The sequence below is a fragment of the Rhinoderma darwinii genome, chromosome 1 (assembly GCF_050947455.1).
Source record: "Rhinoderma darwinii isolate aRhiDar2 chromosome 1, aRhiDar2.hap1, whole genome shotgun sequence".
Taxonomy (NCBI): domain Eukaryota; kingdom Metazoa; phylum Chordata; class Amphibia; order Anura; family Rhinodermatidae; genus Rhinoderma; species Rhinoderma darwinii.
Genome location: NC_134687.1, coordinates 36248392 through 36266667, shown reverse-complemented (window position 1 = coordinate 36266667; position 18276 = coordinate 36248392). Strand labels below are relative to the sequence as shown.

General features: G+C 44.6%; 1 protein-coding gene across 1 annotated transcript in view; it reads left to right on the top strand.

Annotated features, from left to right (window-relative positions):
* CPZ (carboxypeptidase Z) overlaps positions 1–18276 on the top strand; it is a 96189-nt gene that overhangs the window by 12498 nt on the left and 65415 nt on the right. Inside the window, exon 2 of the mRNA XM_075857488.1 lies at positions 8945–8974. Within this exon, the coding sequence (XP_075713603.1) occupies positions 8945–8974 (30 nt within the window). The remainder of the gene's footprint in view (positions 1–8944; positions 8975–18276) is intronic.

The following is an 18276-nucleotide window of genomic DNA, read 5'->3' as shown; positions in this document are numbered from 1 at the left end:
TATTTTCAGGCGTAAACGAGGCGTATTATGCCTCGATTTACGCCTGAAAATACGGCTCCAATACGTCGGCAAACATCTGCCCATTCATTTGAATGGGTTTGCCAACGTGCTGTGCCGACGACCAGTAATTTACGCGTCGTCGTTTGACAGCTGTCAAACAACGACGCCTAAAATGACTGCCTCGTCAAAGAAGTGCAGGACACTTCTTTGAAACGTAATTTGAGACGTTTTTCATTGAATTCAATGAAGAACAGCTCAAGATTACGGGCGTCAAAGACGCCTCGCATAATGCGAGGAGGAGCTTTTACGTCTGAAACGACGCAGCTGTTTTCTCCTGAAAACAGTCTGTCTTTTCAGACGTAAAAGCCAGTTCTCGTGTGCACATACCCTAATAATCAGCGGGTTGTGGAACCACTGTGCTACTCAAGCAGTTTGACTTTGGGCCACCTCTAAGAGCATTGTCTAAGTTGCCTCCCCGATATTACCAGGTCGCTACCTCTTAAGGTGGTCCTGGTGTGAATAGCAACTGCCCTGCGGACCGGGAAACAATGGTGAAGAACACCATGGGTACAGGCACTGGCAGATGATACCATAGCAGACAGGTATAGATCTAAGGTCACAGTTCATAGGAGGTAGCAAGTTTTTAGGCTCACAGCAGGATACAGGTTGCCAACAGGTCAGAGGCGTAGCTAGGTTCTCCAGCACCCGGGGCATAGATTCAGTTTGACGCCCCCCCCCCCCCCCCCGACCTCTTTCCCGACATCTCCTTCCCCCTCACGTGTTTGTTTTCTCTACCAAACAATGACGTGTCATTTCTTTTCCACATTTCTTTTTATGTAACGCAAGCATAAAAACATTTGTACATTTTACAAGCAATATAGTTCTATACACAACACCAGAACCAAGCTCAGTACATAAATACAGCCCCAGAACCAAGCTCAATACATATATTCAGCCTTAGCACAAATACAGCTCAATTTAGTGCAACCCCTGCTGTACAGGTTTGTACGGCGTAAAACTACAGCTCCCAGCATGGCCCGAACAATGATAAGGATATGCTGGGAGTTGCTGTTTCACAAAAAATAAATCCTATCATAATCATACCACCCATCATCTCGCTGCAGATCATACAGTGACTACATTACTGATTAGAGGCAGAACATTTACATTAAGTGACTCACCGGTGACGTCTCAGATTCTAGTGCTTTTTCTCCATCCGGTCCAGACCTCTATGATGACTTCTCCCGGTCACAGCCCATTTCTGCAGTTTGCCGCTCACATATCTTCAGCTTCTCACTTTTCCAACATTTCTGCACCTATAAATAAAGATAAAGTTCTCATTATACCACACACTACGCCCCTAAATATAATAGTGCCATACACTGCACCTCTAATTATAATAGCACCATACACCGTGTCCCACACACACACTGTGCCCCCTGTAGATAGTATCTGCCATAGAGCCCCCTGTAGATAGTGCCCCCATATAGCCCACCCCTGTATATAATGTCCCACAAATAACTCCCCCTATAGTGCTCTACAGATAGCCCACCCCTGTATATAGCCCCCTGTAGATATAGCCCAGCCCTGTATATAGTGCTCCACAAATAGCCCACCCCTGTAAATAGCCCCCCTGTAGATATAGCCCAACCCTGTATATAGCCCCCTGTAGATATAGCCCACCCCTGTATATAGTTCTCCACAGATAGCCCACCCCTGTATATAGCCCCCTGTAGATATAGCCCACCCCTGTATATAGTGCTCCACAGATAGTCCACCCTTGTATGTAGCCCCCTGTAGATATAGCTCCACATATAGTCCACCCTTGTATATAGTGCTCCACATATAGTCCACCCCTGTATATAGTGTTTCACAGATAGCCCACCCCTGTATGTAGTGTTTCACAGATAGCCCACCCCTGTATATAGCCCCCCTGTACATATAGTCCACTCATGTATATAGTGCTCCACTAGATAGTCCACCCCTGTATATAGTGCTCCACAGATAGCCCACCCCTGTATATACTATATACAGGGGTGGGCTATCTGTGGAACCCTATATACAGGGGTGGACTATATGTACAGGGGGGCTATATACAGGGGTGGGCTTTCTGTTAAGTACTATAGGGGGAGCTATTTGTGGGATACTATATACAGGGGTTGGCTATATCTACAGGGGGACTATATACAGGGGTGGGCTATATCTACAGGGGGACTATATCTACAGGGGGACTATATACAGAGGTGGGCTATATCTACAGGGGGACTATATACAGGGGTGGGCTATATCTACAGGGGGACTATATCTATAGGGGGACTATATACAGAGGTGGGCTATATCTACAGGGGGGCTATATCTACAGGGGTGGGCTATATCTACAGAGGTGGGCGATCTATGGAGCACTATATACAGGGGTGGGCTATATCTACAGGGGGGCTATATACTATATAGCCCCCCTGTAGCTATAGCCCACCCCTTTATATGGTGCTCCATATATAGCCGACCCCAGTATATAGCCCCCCTGTGGATAGACACCCCCGTAGATTAAGCCCCCCACGTGTAGATAAAGCCGCCCCCCGTAGATAAAGTCCCCCCATAGATAAAGTCCCCCTTGTATATAAAACCCCCCCGTGTAGACAAAGTCCCCCCCGTAGATAAAGGCCCCCGCATAGATAAAGCCCCCCCCCCATGTAGACAAAGTCCCCCCTCCGTAGATAAAGTTCCCCCCATAGATAAAGGCCCCCCCATAGATAAAGCCCCCCCCCCGTGTAGATAAAGGCCCCCCCGTGTAGACGAAGTCCTTCCTCCGTAGATAAAGGCCCCCCCATAGATAAAGGCCCCCCCGTGTAGACAAAGTCCCCCCTCCGTAGATAAAGTCCCCCTCATAGATAAAGGCCCCCCTGTAGATAAAGCCCCCCCCCCCGTGTAGATAAAGGCCCCCCCGTGTAGACAAAGTCCTTCCTCCGTAGATAAAATCCCCCTTGTAGATACAGCCACACACTTTTATTGCAATTTACTGCGCAGGTCTCCTTTGGGTTGAACGCAGCGTCTATGAAAGGCGCTGATTGGCTGGGCAGGATGACTTTCCCTGTCAATCAGCGCCTTTCATCGACGGAAGCTTCACTGGTACAAAAGGTACCAGTCACTTCACTGGTGCAAAAGCGCTGAATAGCCGGGCACGGAACGTGCCCGGTCATTCATTGCTTCTAATTGTACCTGTGTCCATTAGAAAAATGTACAATTATAGTACAGGAGGAGGTGGCGCTGGCGCCCCCCTCTAAGTTGCGCCCGGGGCACATGCCCCGCCTGCCCCCCCTAGCTACGCCCCTGCAACAGGTAGTAGGCCCACAGGCTCGTATCAGATAGCAGGATAAAGACTAGTAACAGGTAGAAGGATATTGACAGATAGCAAGTAGCAGGACATGGACTGGTGGCAGGTAGCACGATACAGACTAATAACAGATAGCAGGATGTGGATAGGAACCTGCACAGGAATAAACTAAGTTGCACCAAAGTTGCTCAGGCACCAGGTGACCAGAGGAGCTTCCTTAAATAAGCACAGAGAATAAGAGATTGGTTGGGGAGGATTGTGAATGCACATGCACTGCAGAGACAAGAGGAGGAGTGCGGCCACGGGAAGTAGAGCAGGAGCGGGGATCGCCGGCAGGAGCGGCACATACCGCCAGCGTTACATGGACCCCAAGTTGAGACCCGAGGGTGAAACCCCACCCCCCACCCTTAACCCATTAATTGCCTAATCTAGGATAACCAATCAATGTAAAATCCCAGAAAAACACTTTAATAAAAAACTTAAAGGGGTTGTCCAACGACAGAAAATTTTCCTAATTGGTTAGGAAATGTAAAATGGAAGCACTTACGAATATACTTTCACTTTCAAAACTGCAAAGTTGTCCAGATTTCCCTGTCCTATGATGTGGTCCCGAAAGTGGAGCGTCTCACCTTAGCTGTGACGTTCCGACACAGCCTTAGGATGAAGGAAGCTTTGTTTTCGGAGATGTGATTAAGGCTTATCTAGTGAATTGAACTGAGCCAGGCAGCCAGCCCCTTCTCTGTTACGGCTAATACACAGTAGCTGTAATGATGGGGGTAAGGAAACAGACGAGTGAGCCCTAATCTACCCGCCACTCAGTCCCTGCCTACTTGCAACGACCCGCCCTTGGCGACGGGGTACAACTGGGCGACGGTCCCTACGCTCAATAAGTGCCCAACAGACAAACAGACAAGGGTACACAGAAGCAAGGGAAAAGGGGCAGTTGCCCACGGCAACACCGCGAGCAACAAGAGTGGTGAACGAGCCGAGTCAAACCAGGAGTGTACGAGGTACCAAACGTAGAGCAGGAGAGTAGTGAACAAGCCGAGTCAAACCAGGAGTGTACGAGGTACCAAACGCAGAGCAGGAGAGTAGTCAGTAAGCCAGAGTCGATATGAAGCAGGGTCAAATGGTTAAAGAAGCTGCAGCAGGGCCAGGAAACAAAACAAGAATCACAAGCAAGGAGGAACAGGAAAGGCAGGTATAAATAGACAGAGGGCGGGAGCTAGCTCCGTCTGGCCAGGCTGTGATAGGCTCTCCCACTCCTAAGCCTGCCATCCTGAGTGGTGGAAGATGGAGTCAGTCTCACAGACATAGAAGCAGGTGCAGGCTGATTACCTATGGGCGTGGATACAGACGCTGTGCCTGGCAGATCCTTAACAGTAGCTTTATGTCCAGTTTGCAATTATTTCTTTTCTTCCTGCTCTCCTCATCTGTTATCTCACCTCACCCTCCCTTGACTGCCAGCACAGACCTGTCTGTTTTCAGTGTGAGCCGTACACAGCAAGAATAATAAAGACCGCTCACACTTAAAACAGATAGCTCTGTGCTGTCACAGCTAAGGGGAGAAGCTCCACTTCCAGGACCACATCACAGGAAAGATAAATCTGGATATTCTTGCAGTTTCGAAAGTGAAAGTATATTAGTAAGTGTCTCCATTTTACATTTCCTTACCAATTAGGAACAGATTTTGACATCGGACATTCCCATTAAGAGAGAAAATATTATCCCAGAGCTATTAAAAAACCGTTTTACTTATTACCTTGTTATTGGTCTTCGTGCTTCTTCAGCGAGTGTAATACTTCTACTTTCATGCCACAGAATACATTTCTACTGCTCCATAGTCCAATGATACACCACTTCAGCCAACACTTGGCATTGTCCATGGTTGTCTGAGGCTTATATGTGGCTTCCGATCCCTGAGCTTCTATATAGAAATTTTCTATTGATTCTCCAAAATGCAAATCACCCTGATCCAATGCAAATTTTGACCTTGGAGGATCTGCTGTACTCATGATAGATAGTTCTTGGGCTGATGTTTCTAGAAGAGTAGTGAGTTTAACTGATAATTTTATCTGCTACACTAGCACTTAGTGGTCCATGTCTTAAGGTAGCCATACACCTTAGGTAGCTGATGGCTGAGAACTCGTTTGGCCGACAGGTATTCCTCCTCGAAACTATTCCACAGACGAGCTTGAATGTGTACTCAATGGTGAGAGGGGAATAAGCCGCGGCCAGATACCTTTGGCAGCAGCTTATCTCCTGTGAGAACAAAGGATCTGCTATGTTCAGCTCCAACATTCCCGATACTTATTTCCCTTGACATCTTCTGTCGGGCCAAAATTGCAATAACCCCATACACATTCAGTCAAGGCGAAATCGGTGAGTACGACTGAGGTTCATCTAATGCAAGTGTCTCAAACTCGGCCGGGTAAGTGGGCCGAATATAGAAAAAATGGGAAGTTGACGGGCCGCATTACTTTCAAATTTGATACAATACAAAATTATTGTTAATCAATTAGTTATTTGAACTACTATAACACTATATTACTAGAATAATAATACTACTGTAATGACGGGGGTAGGGAAACGGACAAGTGAGCCCTAATCTACCCGCCACTCTGTCCCTGCCTACTTGCAACGACCCGCCCTAGGCGACGGGGTACAACTGGGCGGCGGTCCCTACGCTCAGTAAGTGCACGAGACAAACGGACAAGGGAACACAAAGCAAAGGGAAAGGGGCAGTTGCCCACGGCAACACCGTGAGCAACAAGAGTGGTGAACGAGCCGAGTCAAACCAGGAGTGCACGAGGTACCAAACGCAGAGCAGGAGAGTAGTCAGAAAGCCAGGGTCAGTATGGAGCAGGATCAAATAGATAGAAGCTGTAGCTGGGCCAGGAAACCACACGAGAAGAATCACAAGCAAAGGAGGAACAGGAAAGGCAGGTATAAATAGACAGAGGGTGGGAGCTAGCTCCGTCTGGCCAGGCTGCGATAGGCTCTCCCACTCCTAAGCCTGCCATCCTGAGTGGTGGAAGATGGAGTCAGTCTCAGAGACATAGACTCAGGTGCAGACTGATTACCTATGGGAGTATCCACAGAAGTTGTGCCTGGCAGATCCTTTACAACTACATTACTATAATAATAGCGCTAGGTTTAAAATTTGAGATATTTCTCCACGTGCTTATTTCAACAATCCAGCTTTCCAGTTTAAGTGTCGCTAAATGCAGTCCGGCGGCTCAGTTAGCACATATGTCAAGATTGGGCAGCCCCTTTTTAGATAGTGCCGTAATGCCCTCTGTGGATGCTGCCGCATTGCCCTCTGTGGATGCTGCCGCAGTGCCCTCTGTGGATAATGCAACACACCCCTAGATAAGGCCACAGTGCCCTCTGTAGATAAGGCCACAGTGCCCTCTGTAGATAAGGCCACAGTGCCCTCTGTAGATAAGGCCACAGTGCCCTCTGTAGATAAGGCCACAGTGCCCTCTGTAGATAAGGCCACAGTGCCCTCTGTAGATAAGGCCACAGTGCCCTTTGTAGATAAGGCCACAGTGCCCTCTGTAGATAAGGCCACAGTGCCCTCTGTAGATAATGCAACACACCCCTAGATAATGCCAGTGTCCTCTTTAGATACTGCCACACACCCACTTGTAGATAATGCCACAGTGCCCTCTGTAGAGGCTGCCACAGTGCCCTCTGTAGAGGATGCCACAGTGCCCTCTGTAGAGGCTGCCAAAGTGCCCTCTGTAGAGGCTGCCAAAGTGCCCTCTGTAGAGGCTGGCAAACTGCCCTCTGTAGAGGTTGCCCCAGTGCCCTCTGTAGAGGCTGCCCCAGTGCCCTCTGTAGAGGCTGCCCCAGTGCCCTCTATAGAGGCTTCCCCCGTGATGTCAGGGGCTTGCCCAGAGCTGGAGTCCCGGAGCAGAGCCGCTTCTGGCACTCTGCCTGGGATTCCAGCTCTGCTCCTGACATCACTGTCCATATATGGACAGAGATGTATGGGGCAACCCCAGAGCTGGAGTCCCAGGCAGAGCACTAGTAGGCTCTTCCTGGGACTCCAGCTGTGCTCCTGACATCACTGGGACTCCTGCTCTGGGGAAGCCCCTGACACCATTGTCGATGTATGGACAGCGATGTCAGAGGCTTCCCCAGAGTCCCGGAGCAGAGCCGATAATAGCGCTCTGCCTGGGACTCCGCTCTGGGGAAGACCCTGACACACTGTCCATATATGGGCAGCGATGTCAGGGAATTCCACAGAGTCCCGGAGCAGAGCCTGTACTAGCGCTCTGCCCGGGACTCCGGCTCTGGGGAAGCCCCAGACATTGCTGTTCATATGTGGACAGCGATGTCAGGGAATTCCACAGAGTCCCGGAGCAGAGCCGACACCAGCGCTCTGCTCGGGACTCCGGCTCTGGGGAAGCCCCAGACATCGCTGTTCATATGTGAACAGCGATGTCAGGGAATTCCACAGAGTCCAGGAGCAGAGCCGACACCAGCGCTCTGCTCCGCTCTGGGCAAGACCCTGACACACTGTCCATATATGGGCAGCGATGTCAGGGAATTCCACAGTCCCGGAGCAGAGCCTGTACTAGCGCTCTGCCCGGGACTCTGGCTCTGGGGAAGCCCCAGACATCGCTGTTCATATGTGGACAGCGATGTCAGGGAATTCCACAGAGTCCCGGAGCAGAGCCGACACCAGTGCTCTGCTCGGGACTCCGGCTCTGGGGAAGCCCCAGACATCGCTGTTCATATGTGGACAGTGATGTCAGGGAATTCCACAGAGTCCCGGAGCAGAGCCGACACCAGCGCTCTGCTCGGGACTCCGGCTCTGGGGAAGCCCCAGACATCGCTGTTCATGTGTGGACAGCGATGTCAGGGAATTCCAGAGTCTCGGAGCAGAGCCGATACTAGCGGCTCTGTGTCCCGCGGGCCGCAGATGACAGCCCCAGGGGCCGCATGCGGACCGCGTGCTTGAGACCCCTTATCTAATGTGTATGGGCACCTGTAGATCTTTCGAAGTCTACCACTTCATGTGTGAGATGTTGTTGATCCTGAGTGGTTTTACTTCATGATCATAATACTCAGATCTAGTTCCCACAAGGCAGTTTTTTGCTTTTTTTTCCCAAGTCAACCAGTGGATCCTTTATACTTTTCTTCTGTTTAGGATTTACTGTAAGTTTTGGGTATGAAAAATTCACACAAAACCTGCAAAAAAGCTGCCATGCGTGATGAAGGACAGAAATGTGATAAAAAAAAATGTGGCATCCTATTACATGGTCACATTGAAAGTCACTGAGCTCATCACATAAAATATTCTAATATTTGTTAGCGCAGATTAAATGGCTGTGTATATAATTAGTCTTATGTGATTGCAGTCAGTCATGTTCATATGACCATATAGTGTAGATCTCGGCTAAGTCTTCTTAAAAAATAGATGTTATCATTACCATTATGTATTAGATCAAATCTGCAGCTAAATCTGAATGTTTTACATTGCAAACGGCACATTTTTTTACTGTGTACATCTGTATTAAAAAATTATGTCAATGTAAATGAACGTTAAATACGTTTTTATCATTAATTTATTCATTCATTTATTTTTCTTATATATTTCAGGCAGATGTATGGACCCTGCTTCAGAGAAAGGTGAATATTCTTAGTGATTTACTACCTGCATGTTTTCATATCTTTTCCCTCTTTCCTTTCCTATTTGTCGAGTAGACTAAAGTAAATGTGAAAATATTATAACTTCTAAAGGTTTACGTCCCATGGTAGAAAGAGAAAGAGTTTGTTTCACCTGCCAGTTCTAGATGACCTCATTTGGTGAGGATTTCAATGGCCATTGCGGGAACATATTTATGGGTTCCCACGTAACATGGGAAATTCCGCAGCATTTACAGTAGCAGCAAAGTAAATGAGATTTGAACAAAATCTCATGCACACACTACAAAACAACAATGCAGCAACATTTTTTATAAATTGACCTGCGGTTCAATTTATTTTGTCGAACATGTCAGTTTGTGCTGCAGAATCGCTGTTCTTCTGTTGCATATTTTGGCCATTAAATTCAATGGGGATGTAAAACCGCAACAAAAAGCCAAGTGTCGCGACTTTTGCAGCAGAAAAATTTGTGATTCCACCGCAAAAATCGCAAATGGAAAGAGAAAAAAACAAAACTTTTCTTGGTTTAAATAGTGACATTTTCTTCTGTTCTCCGTGCAGTGCGGCCTCTTGGGATGACGTTCCATGTGTCATCCCTGGAGGCCGGAGAACAAAGGGACGCGTCACCATGACCACGGCCGGGGGTAAGTATAGACTTTTCTTTCAAGCACTGGAGATTCCGCATTGGGGATTCCGCCCGAAAAACTGCACCAAAATTTGGTGAGGTTTTTCAGGGCGGAACTCCCTGCTTGTTTGAGGTCAAATACGCTGCATACTTTTATGCAGCATGTCCGACCCGTGGAAACATGGCCTATATCATTTGAAGGCGGTGGACGGTGGTTCCCAGTATTTCCATCCATAAAGCAGGAAACCTATTAATTTTGAGGTTATAGTGTAAATCCATAAAAATACTGAATATAACAGGCATGCGTCAACATCTGAACAATCAAAGAGAGAGAGATATGGATGTTTAACAAAGCACAGCAAGCACTCTTCCTTATAGATTGATGCAGAGAGATAGATGATAGATAGATAGATAGATAGATAGATAGATAGATAGATAGATAGATAGATAGATAGATAGATAGATAGATAGATAGATAGATAGATAGATAGATAGATAGATAGATAGATAGATAGATAGATAGATAGATATGAGATAGATAGATAGATAGATAGATAGATAGATAGATAGATAGATAGATAGATAGATAGATAGATAGATAGATAGATAGATAGATAGATAGATATGAGATAGATAGATAGATAGATAGATAGATAGATAGATAGATAGATAGATAGATAGATAGATAGATAGATAGATAGATGATAGATAGATAGATAGATAGATAGATAGATAGATAGATAGATAGATAGATAGATAGATAGATGATAGATAGATAGATAGATAGATAGATAGATAGATAGATAGATAGATAGATAGATAGATAGATAGATAGATATGAGATAGATAGATAGATAGATAGATAGATAGATAGATAGATAGATAGATAGATAGATAGATAGATAGATAGATAGATAGATAGATAGATAGATATGAGATAGATAGATAGATAGATAGATAGATAGATAGATAGATGATAGATAGATAGATAGATAGATAGATAGATAGATAGATAGATAGATAGATAGATAGATAGATAGATAGATAGATAGATAGATAGATAGATAGATAGAGGTAGATAGATCAGAGCCACTTTAACAGTAAAGTTACCCCCTTCAGGTCCTACACAATAATAGTGCCCCATTTAAGACCCCGCACTGTAATAGTTCTGCTCGCAGGGATTCCCACAGCAGTGATATTGCTCCCTTTGTGCCCCACACAGCAATAATACTCCAGTAACCCTTTGCTATTAACACCACTACTGATACATGTGAACAGAGCCTAAAACAAACTTCTACTTTAAACAAAATTTCACAGCTGAAATGTAAATTAAAAGTTGAGTAAGTTTATAAATACTTTTCTTTACTGTTTCTACTTCAATATTAAGTTATTCCACGTCATGTTCTCCATTCACATACAAGGCTGTTCTCAATGCTTGTTCATATTTCTGCTGGTTTGGAGCAGGCAGCGGTTTAACTTTATTCTGTTGTTAGTCATGTGACCTAACAGCTTAGTTCTAGAATCATGAGTGTCTAATTGTCATCTGTGCTCCCACAATGCACTGCTCTCTGGTAACAGGAATTAATGATAATTCAGAATTTACCTTTCTGTCTTAACTGGCACTAAAACATCATGTAATAAACCTCTTGGCACCTCTTGCCGTAAATGTAGAGCGTATGAAGCCAGTACTTAGCCCCCATCGCACATGATCACCTGATTGAGAGGGGGTGTTGTGAATCCCAACTCCAATCCCAGCCTTTAAATAGCGATCATAGAGGAGGGGTAGTGGTTTTTTAGGACAGCTCAGCCTAACAAAGGCCCCCAAGGCTTTAGATAATCTCCGTTAGACAGTAACCCATTAGAATACATAGGTGTCGGGGGCGTGGTTTGGCCGCGGAAGCTGATGGCCGCGTGAGATTAGAGCTCCGCTAAAGAAACTCATCACTAGCTACTAAAAGCACCTGTCAGCGACAAAAAAACACTCCCATGATAGGGATTTCAAAACTCTATATGGGCAGGAAGAGATTCCCTAAACAGTCGACTACAAAGTCGGATCAGAACTTATCCACGATGGAAGAAGATAACTCCGGGGTTCCGGAAGATGGCGGCGAGGAGAGATCACGAAGTCCAGCACCGTCAGTCATAAATAAACCCCCAACGATACTTATCGCAGGTGAGGAGACCGTGCAGGAACTTGTCCCAACAACGCGAGAGATGTAGGAAGGCATGCAGACACCCCGCACAGGGCTACGAACAGCACAAACGAGGAATACTGTGAAGTACTCCATTACCAAAATGGCGCCAACATCCCCACGAGGCATACCAGGACGAGATGATCCTACGACACTGAAACATCATGCAGCTGTGATCCGGATCCCAAGCCCGGAGAGATCAGGAAATGGACCTAGCTCTCCGTCCTCCAGCCCTGCTAAGCAGAAACAGAAGATGGACGATCACCTCAAAGATTCTGAGGTAAGCCATGATCCTAAATCTCTGACTACCGTTAAAGGAACAGTGTCATCACAAATAATTTTTTTATATGTTAAAGATGTTAGTGCTTTATTAAAAACGTTTATATTCATTTGTGTGTTTGTGTTTTACTTTTTCTTATTTTTACACTTTTTCTTCTCTATGGGGCTGCCATTTTTTGTTCCATTTCTGTGTGTGTCGATTAACGACACATACAGACATGGAATACGGCAGCCACAGTCCCATAGGGACTGCGAACGGCTCCCGTCCCATTGACTGCTGTGTACGGCGTCTGTGTGGGAACTGCGCATGCGCCGCTCCCACACAGTCCTATTCGAAATTGGCGCCGTCCGGCGCCATTTTCCTGTGGACCGGAAGTTGCGGCCGGACAGTAATATTACTACTTCCGGTCGCGGCGGCAGGAGCAGGTAAGAGATTTCAATGTATGTTCGTGTTTGTGTGTGTTTACTACTGTATGTAAACCTACTACACTGTGGGTTAGCTCAAAAAATGGCGACACACAGTGTAGGAGGTTACATCGTTCAAACCCCTCGTTTATCCCGGCACTAGCCAGGATAAAGGAGGGGGGGATGCTGAGAGCTCACTAGAGCGAGGGCTTTTAACCCAATGTTGCAATGCTGCAATTTTGGGAACAGCTCCATCTAGTGACCAAAAATGGGTAGTATTATAAATTAGAAATAATTTATAATATTACCTGGACTCGTGCAAAAAAATAAAAAAAATTTGAACAGTGTTTAATCACCCACACACTAAATGTTTAATTTTTAAAAAAAAAACATGTTTTTCTGGCAACACATTCCCTTTAATAACACAACAGACGCCTTTGAAAGTTTCCACACCTCAAATAAAGTGGTCTCAGAAAACGTGCTTAAAGAGATGTTGTCAGCTCTCCGAAGCACACTGCACAATGACATATCAAATATAATACAGCCCTTCCAAAAATCACTGTCTGAAGTAGGAGAAAGAGTCTCGCACATAGAAAACAAGATGGCGTCATTTGCCTCTGCACATAACGAACTCGTCGACTCACATAAAGACATAGAAGAGAAAGTTAGTAAAATCCAAGCGAAACTGATAGACTCAGAAGACAGAGACAGAAGAAATAACATAAAATTCAGGGGCATCCCGGAATCGGTAGCCGGATTAAATTTGAGAGATTACATTCAACAATTCATCAAGAGTATTCTACCAGATACTATCGAATATGAACTTGGCATTGATCGTGCACACAGAGTTCCAAAACCTAAAAATTTACCTGATAATGTACCGCGTGACGTGCTAGCAAGATTTACTTTCTTCCAGATGAAAGAAAAGTTAATGTACGCGTCAAGAATGCATCAGCCTCTACCCTCACCATATTCTCATCTTAAAATGTTTCAAGATCTATCGGCTGCCACCTTGCAAGCAAGAAGAGAATTGGCGCCGCTAACGGAAATGTTAAGGAAAAATAATATTCCATACAGATGGGGCTACCCAACGAAAATACTCGTGAACCGCAACGGCACAGTCCATATGGCCAAAACAATCACTGAAGGACAATCCCTGCTGAAGATGTGGAATATTTCTATAGGACCACCTGAACCGGATTCTCCCAGAAGATCACCGGCAAGAATAGATGGAGAATGGCAAAGAATTGGTCCGACCTAACTTCATACTGGTAATCTAATGCTTTTCTGAATAAATGATGATGATACTGTACTATGTGGTGTTACACGTTTCCACCTGAAAATTTCCCCCACATATCGGTTCATGTAAAGATACCGAATGACTTGAGAGTCATCTCATTACATGTTAATGTTGTTTTGCTGTTATGTTCCTGTACCAGAAGTTACCTGTATAATGACTGTAATATACTACAAACCTGTAAAAGTATGCGTTCGGAGAAATGTCAGACCCCTGTCTTTGCCCTTAGGATCATGCCTGGCCTTGCATCTCTAAACCTAAAACACCACCCACTCAATAATGGGAATAAATTTATTATCATTAAATGTTAGGGGTATTAACTCCCCTTTCAAAAGATCCCTCCTTTGGAGAGAGGCTAAAAAGCATGGAAGTGACATAATATGTCTACAAGAAACACATATCAGTGAGAATAGCATTCCTCACCTACAACATAGGGACTACCCTACTATGATATACTCAACATATACTCAGAAAAAGAGAGGAGTACTTATTGCCTTTAAATCATCTCTGGCGGCTACAATTCACCATCAATATATAGATCCACAAAGCAGATATATAATTTTGGTATGTACCATTAATAATCTAGATTACACAATAGTAAACTTGTACGCCCCTAACAGAAGACAGATTCATTTTATTAACAGAATAATCAAGAAAGCCCAAAAGATTAGGAAAGGGAACTTAATAATAAGTGGAGACCTCAATTCAATAGTAGATAGCTCATTAGACTCGACAGCTAACTCCAGAAACCAAAACCTTGATCTCCAAAGCTCCTTAAGACTGAACTCTCTTTTTGATATATGGAGGATTCAACATGCATCAGAAAGAGATTACTCCTATTACTCTTCACGGCATAAGACTTACTCAAGAATTGATTTATTCTTGATTGATAAATTATTAATTGAGAGAGTGACCAAAACACAAATAGGAACCATACAATGGACGGACCATGCACCGATATCAATGTCGATATCTGAACAATTCCCGAAAACAAACGACTTTATTTGGAGAGCAAACTCCTATGTAATCTCACATGATGTCCACTCTAAGAATATTGCCTCAGACATAGAAGAATACTTCACCTTCAATGACCTCCCAGAAATTAACCCATTTACGTTATGGAATGCCCATAAAGCATACATTAGGGGATCCTTCATCAAAATAGGAAGCAGATTAAAAAAGGAGAGAGAACTACAAATTAACAACTCCATGACAAAAATACAAAATTTGGAAACACTAAACAAACAGAACCATTCATTTTCCATTTCGGCAGAACTGGGAAAGGAAAGGACTCATCTACGTAATTTGTTACTCCACAAATACGAACATACACTCAAAAAAAACAAAATGCACTATTATACACAGGATAATAAAGCAGGATCTTTATTAGCTAAAAGAATCAAACAACAAGCACAAAAATCTAGAATTCAAAAAATTATACACCCTAAGACTGGGAAAATAATAATGTCCCCGAAAGGCATTTCCAATGCCTTCAAAGACTACTACCAAAGGTTATATAATCTTAAAGATGACAAAGAGACAATTCAACCTACACAATTACATATAGATAATTTTCTTAAGCAGATAAACCTACCTAAAATTTCTGAGGACTCCTTACAATCTCTTAACTCTCCAATATCGCTTAATGAAATCACCAAGGCCATTAAATCGATTCCGCTGCACAAAGCCCCTGGGCCTGATGGTCTTTCGAACGACTATTACAAAAAATTCATACATATATTAGCGCCCAGACTACTTACGGTATTACAAGAAGCCTCCAATACCGCAACATTCCCAAAAGAAATGTTGTCGGCATTGATAATAACCATCCCTAAACCTGGGAAGTCAACAGAGCAGACCTCAAATTATAGGCCAATTTCTCTCCTGAATGGAGATGTCAAAATATACGCAAAAATACTAGCCTCTAGGCTGAAATTAGTTCTCCAATCACTGATTATGAATGATCAGGCTGGTTTCATTCCAGGCAGACAAGCCCCAGATAATACCCGACGTGTTATATCTTTGATGCAATACTGCGAATATAACAACATACCATCGACCTTTCTTACAATTGATGCAGAGAAGGCGTTCGATAGGATAAATTGGAACTACGCTTTCTCTGTACTAGAAAAATTTGTCATTCAAGGCCACATTTACTCGGCAATTAAAGCCTTAGGCTGGGTTCACACGACCTATTTTCAGACGTAAACGAGGCGTATTATGCCTCGTTTTACGTCTGAAAATAGGGCTGCAATACGATGGCAAACATCTGCCCATTCATTTGAATGGGTTTGCCGACGTATTGTGCAGACAACCTGTAATTTACGCGTCGTCGTTTGACAGCTGTCAAACGACGACGCGTAAATGGACTGCCTTGGCAAAGAAGTGCAGGGCACTTCTTTGCCATGTAATTTGAGCTGTTCTTCATTGAACTCAATGAAGCACAGCTCAAGATTTACGAGCGTCTCAGAGCGTCTCAGACGCCTCGTAAATTACGAGGAGGAGCATTTACGTGTGAAACGAGGCAGCTGTAAACAGTCTGTCTTTTCACACGTAAATGCCTCTCATCGTGTGAACATACCCTTATATTCACAACCGTCAGCTAAAGTTTACTCCAACAATACTCTGTCACAAGAATTTGCTATAACTAATGGTACCAGGCAGGGGTGTCCCTTATCCCCGATTTTTTTCATCCTATCCATTGAACCGTTGGCAGAATTTATCAGACTTGACAAGAAGATACAAGGCATTATTATTAATAAAAAGGAACATAAAATAACCTTGTTTGCAGACGACATTATTTTATGTAATACCTTTCCAGAGAGCTCCTTGAATAGAATTTTTGAAGTGCTTAACACCTTCAGTAATATCTCCTTCTACAAGATTAATAGATCCAAATCCCAAATACTTCCAATAAATGTCGAGTTACAAACTCTCTCTGATTTGAAGGCCAGGCAGAGGCGTAGCTAGGTTCTCCAGCACCCGGGGCAAAGATTCAGTTTGGCGCCCCCCCCCAACCTCTTTCCCGACATCTCCTTCCCCCTCGCCGTGTTTGTTTTCTCTACCAATCGAAGTGTCATTTATTTTTATGTAACACGAGCATAAAAACATTTGTACATTTTACAAGCAATATGGTTCTATACACTACACCAGAACCAAGCTCAGGACATACATACAGCCCCAGAAGCAAGCTCACTACATATATACTACACCAGCACAAATACAGCTCAATTTAGTGCAACCCCTGCCGTATAGGTATGTACGGCGTAAAACTACAGCTCCCAGCATGGCCCGAACAATGGTAAGGATATGCTGGGAGATGCCGTTTCACAAAAAATAAATCATATCATAATCATACCACCCATCATCTCGCTGCAGATCATACAGTGACTACAGTACTGATTAGAGGCAGAATAAACATTTACATTAAGTGACTCACCGGTGACGTCTCAGATTCTAGTTCTTTCTCTCCATCCGGTCCAGACCTCTATGATGACTTCTCCCGGTCCATTTCTGCAGTTTGCCGCTCACATGTCTTCAGCTTCTCACTTTTCCAACATTTCTGCACCTATAAATAAATATAAAGTTATCATTATACCACACACTACGCCCCTAAATATAATAGCGCCATACACTGCACCTCTAATTATAATAGCACCATACACCGTGTCCTACACACACACACTGTGCCCCCTGTAGATAGTGCCTGCCATAGAGTCCCCTGTAGATAGTGCCTGCCATATAGCCCACCCCTGTATATAGTGCTCCACTAGATAGTCCACCCCTGTATATAGTGCTCCACAGATAGCCCACCCCTGTATATACTATATACAAGGGTGGGCTATCTGTGGAGCACTATATACAGGGGTGGACTATATGTACAAGGGGGCTATATACAGGGGTGGGCTTTCTGTGGAGCACTATAGGGGGAGCTATTTGTGGGATACTATATACAGGGGTGGGCTATATCTACAGGGGGACTATATCTACAGGGGGACTATATCTACAGGGGTGGGCTATATCTACAGGGGTGGGCTATATCTACAGCGGTAGGCTATATCTACAGGGCTGGGCTATATCTACAGGGCTGGGCTATATCTACAGGGCTGGGCTATATCTACAGGGGTGGGTTATATCTACAGGGCTGGGCTATATCTACAGGGGTGGGCTATATCTACAGGGGTGGGCTATATCTACAGGGGGCTACATACTATATAGCTCCCCCTGCAGCTATAGCCCACCCCTGTATATGGTGCTCCATAGATAGCCCACCCCAGTATATAGCCCCCCGGTAGATATAGTCCCCCTGTATATAGCCCACCCCCTGTAGATATAGTCCAACTGTATATAGCCCACCCCCTGTAGATATGGTCCCCCTGTAGATAGCCCACCCCAGTATATAGCCCCCTGTATATATAGTCCCCCTGTATATAGCCCACCCCCTGTAGATATAGCCCCCCTGTAGATATAGTCCCCCTGTACATAGCCC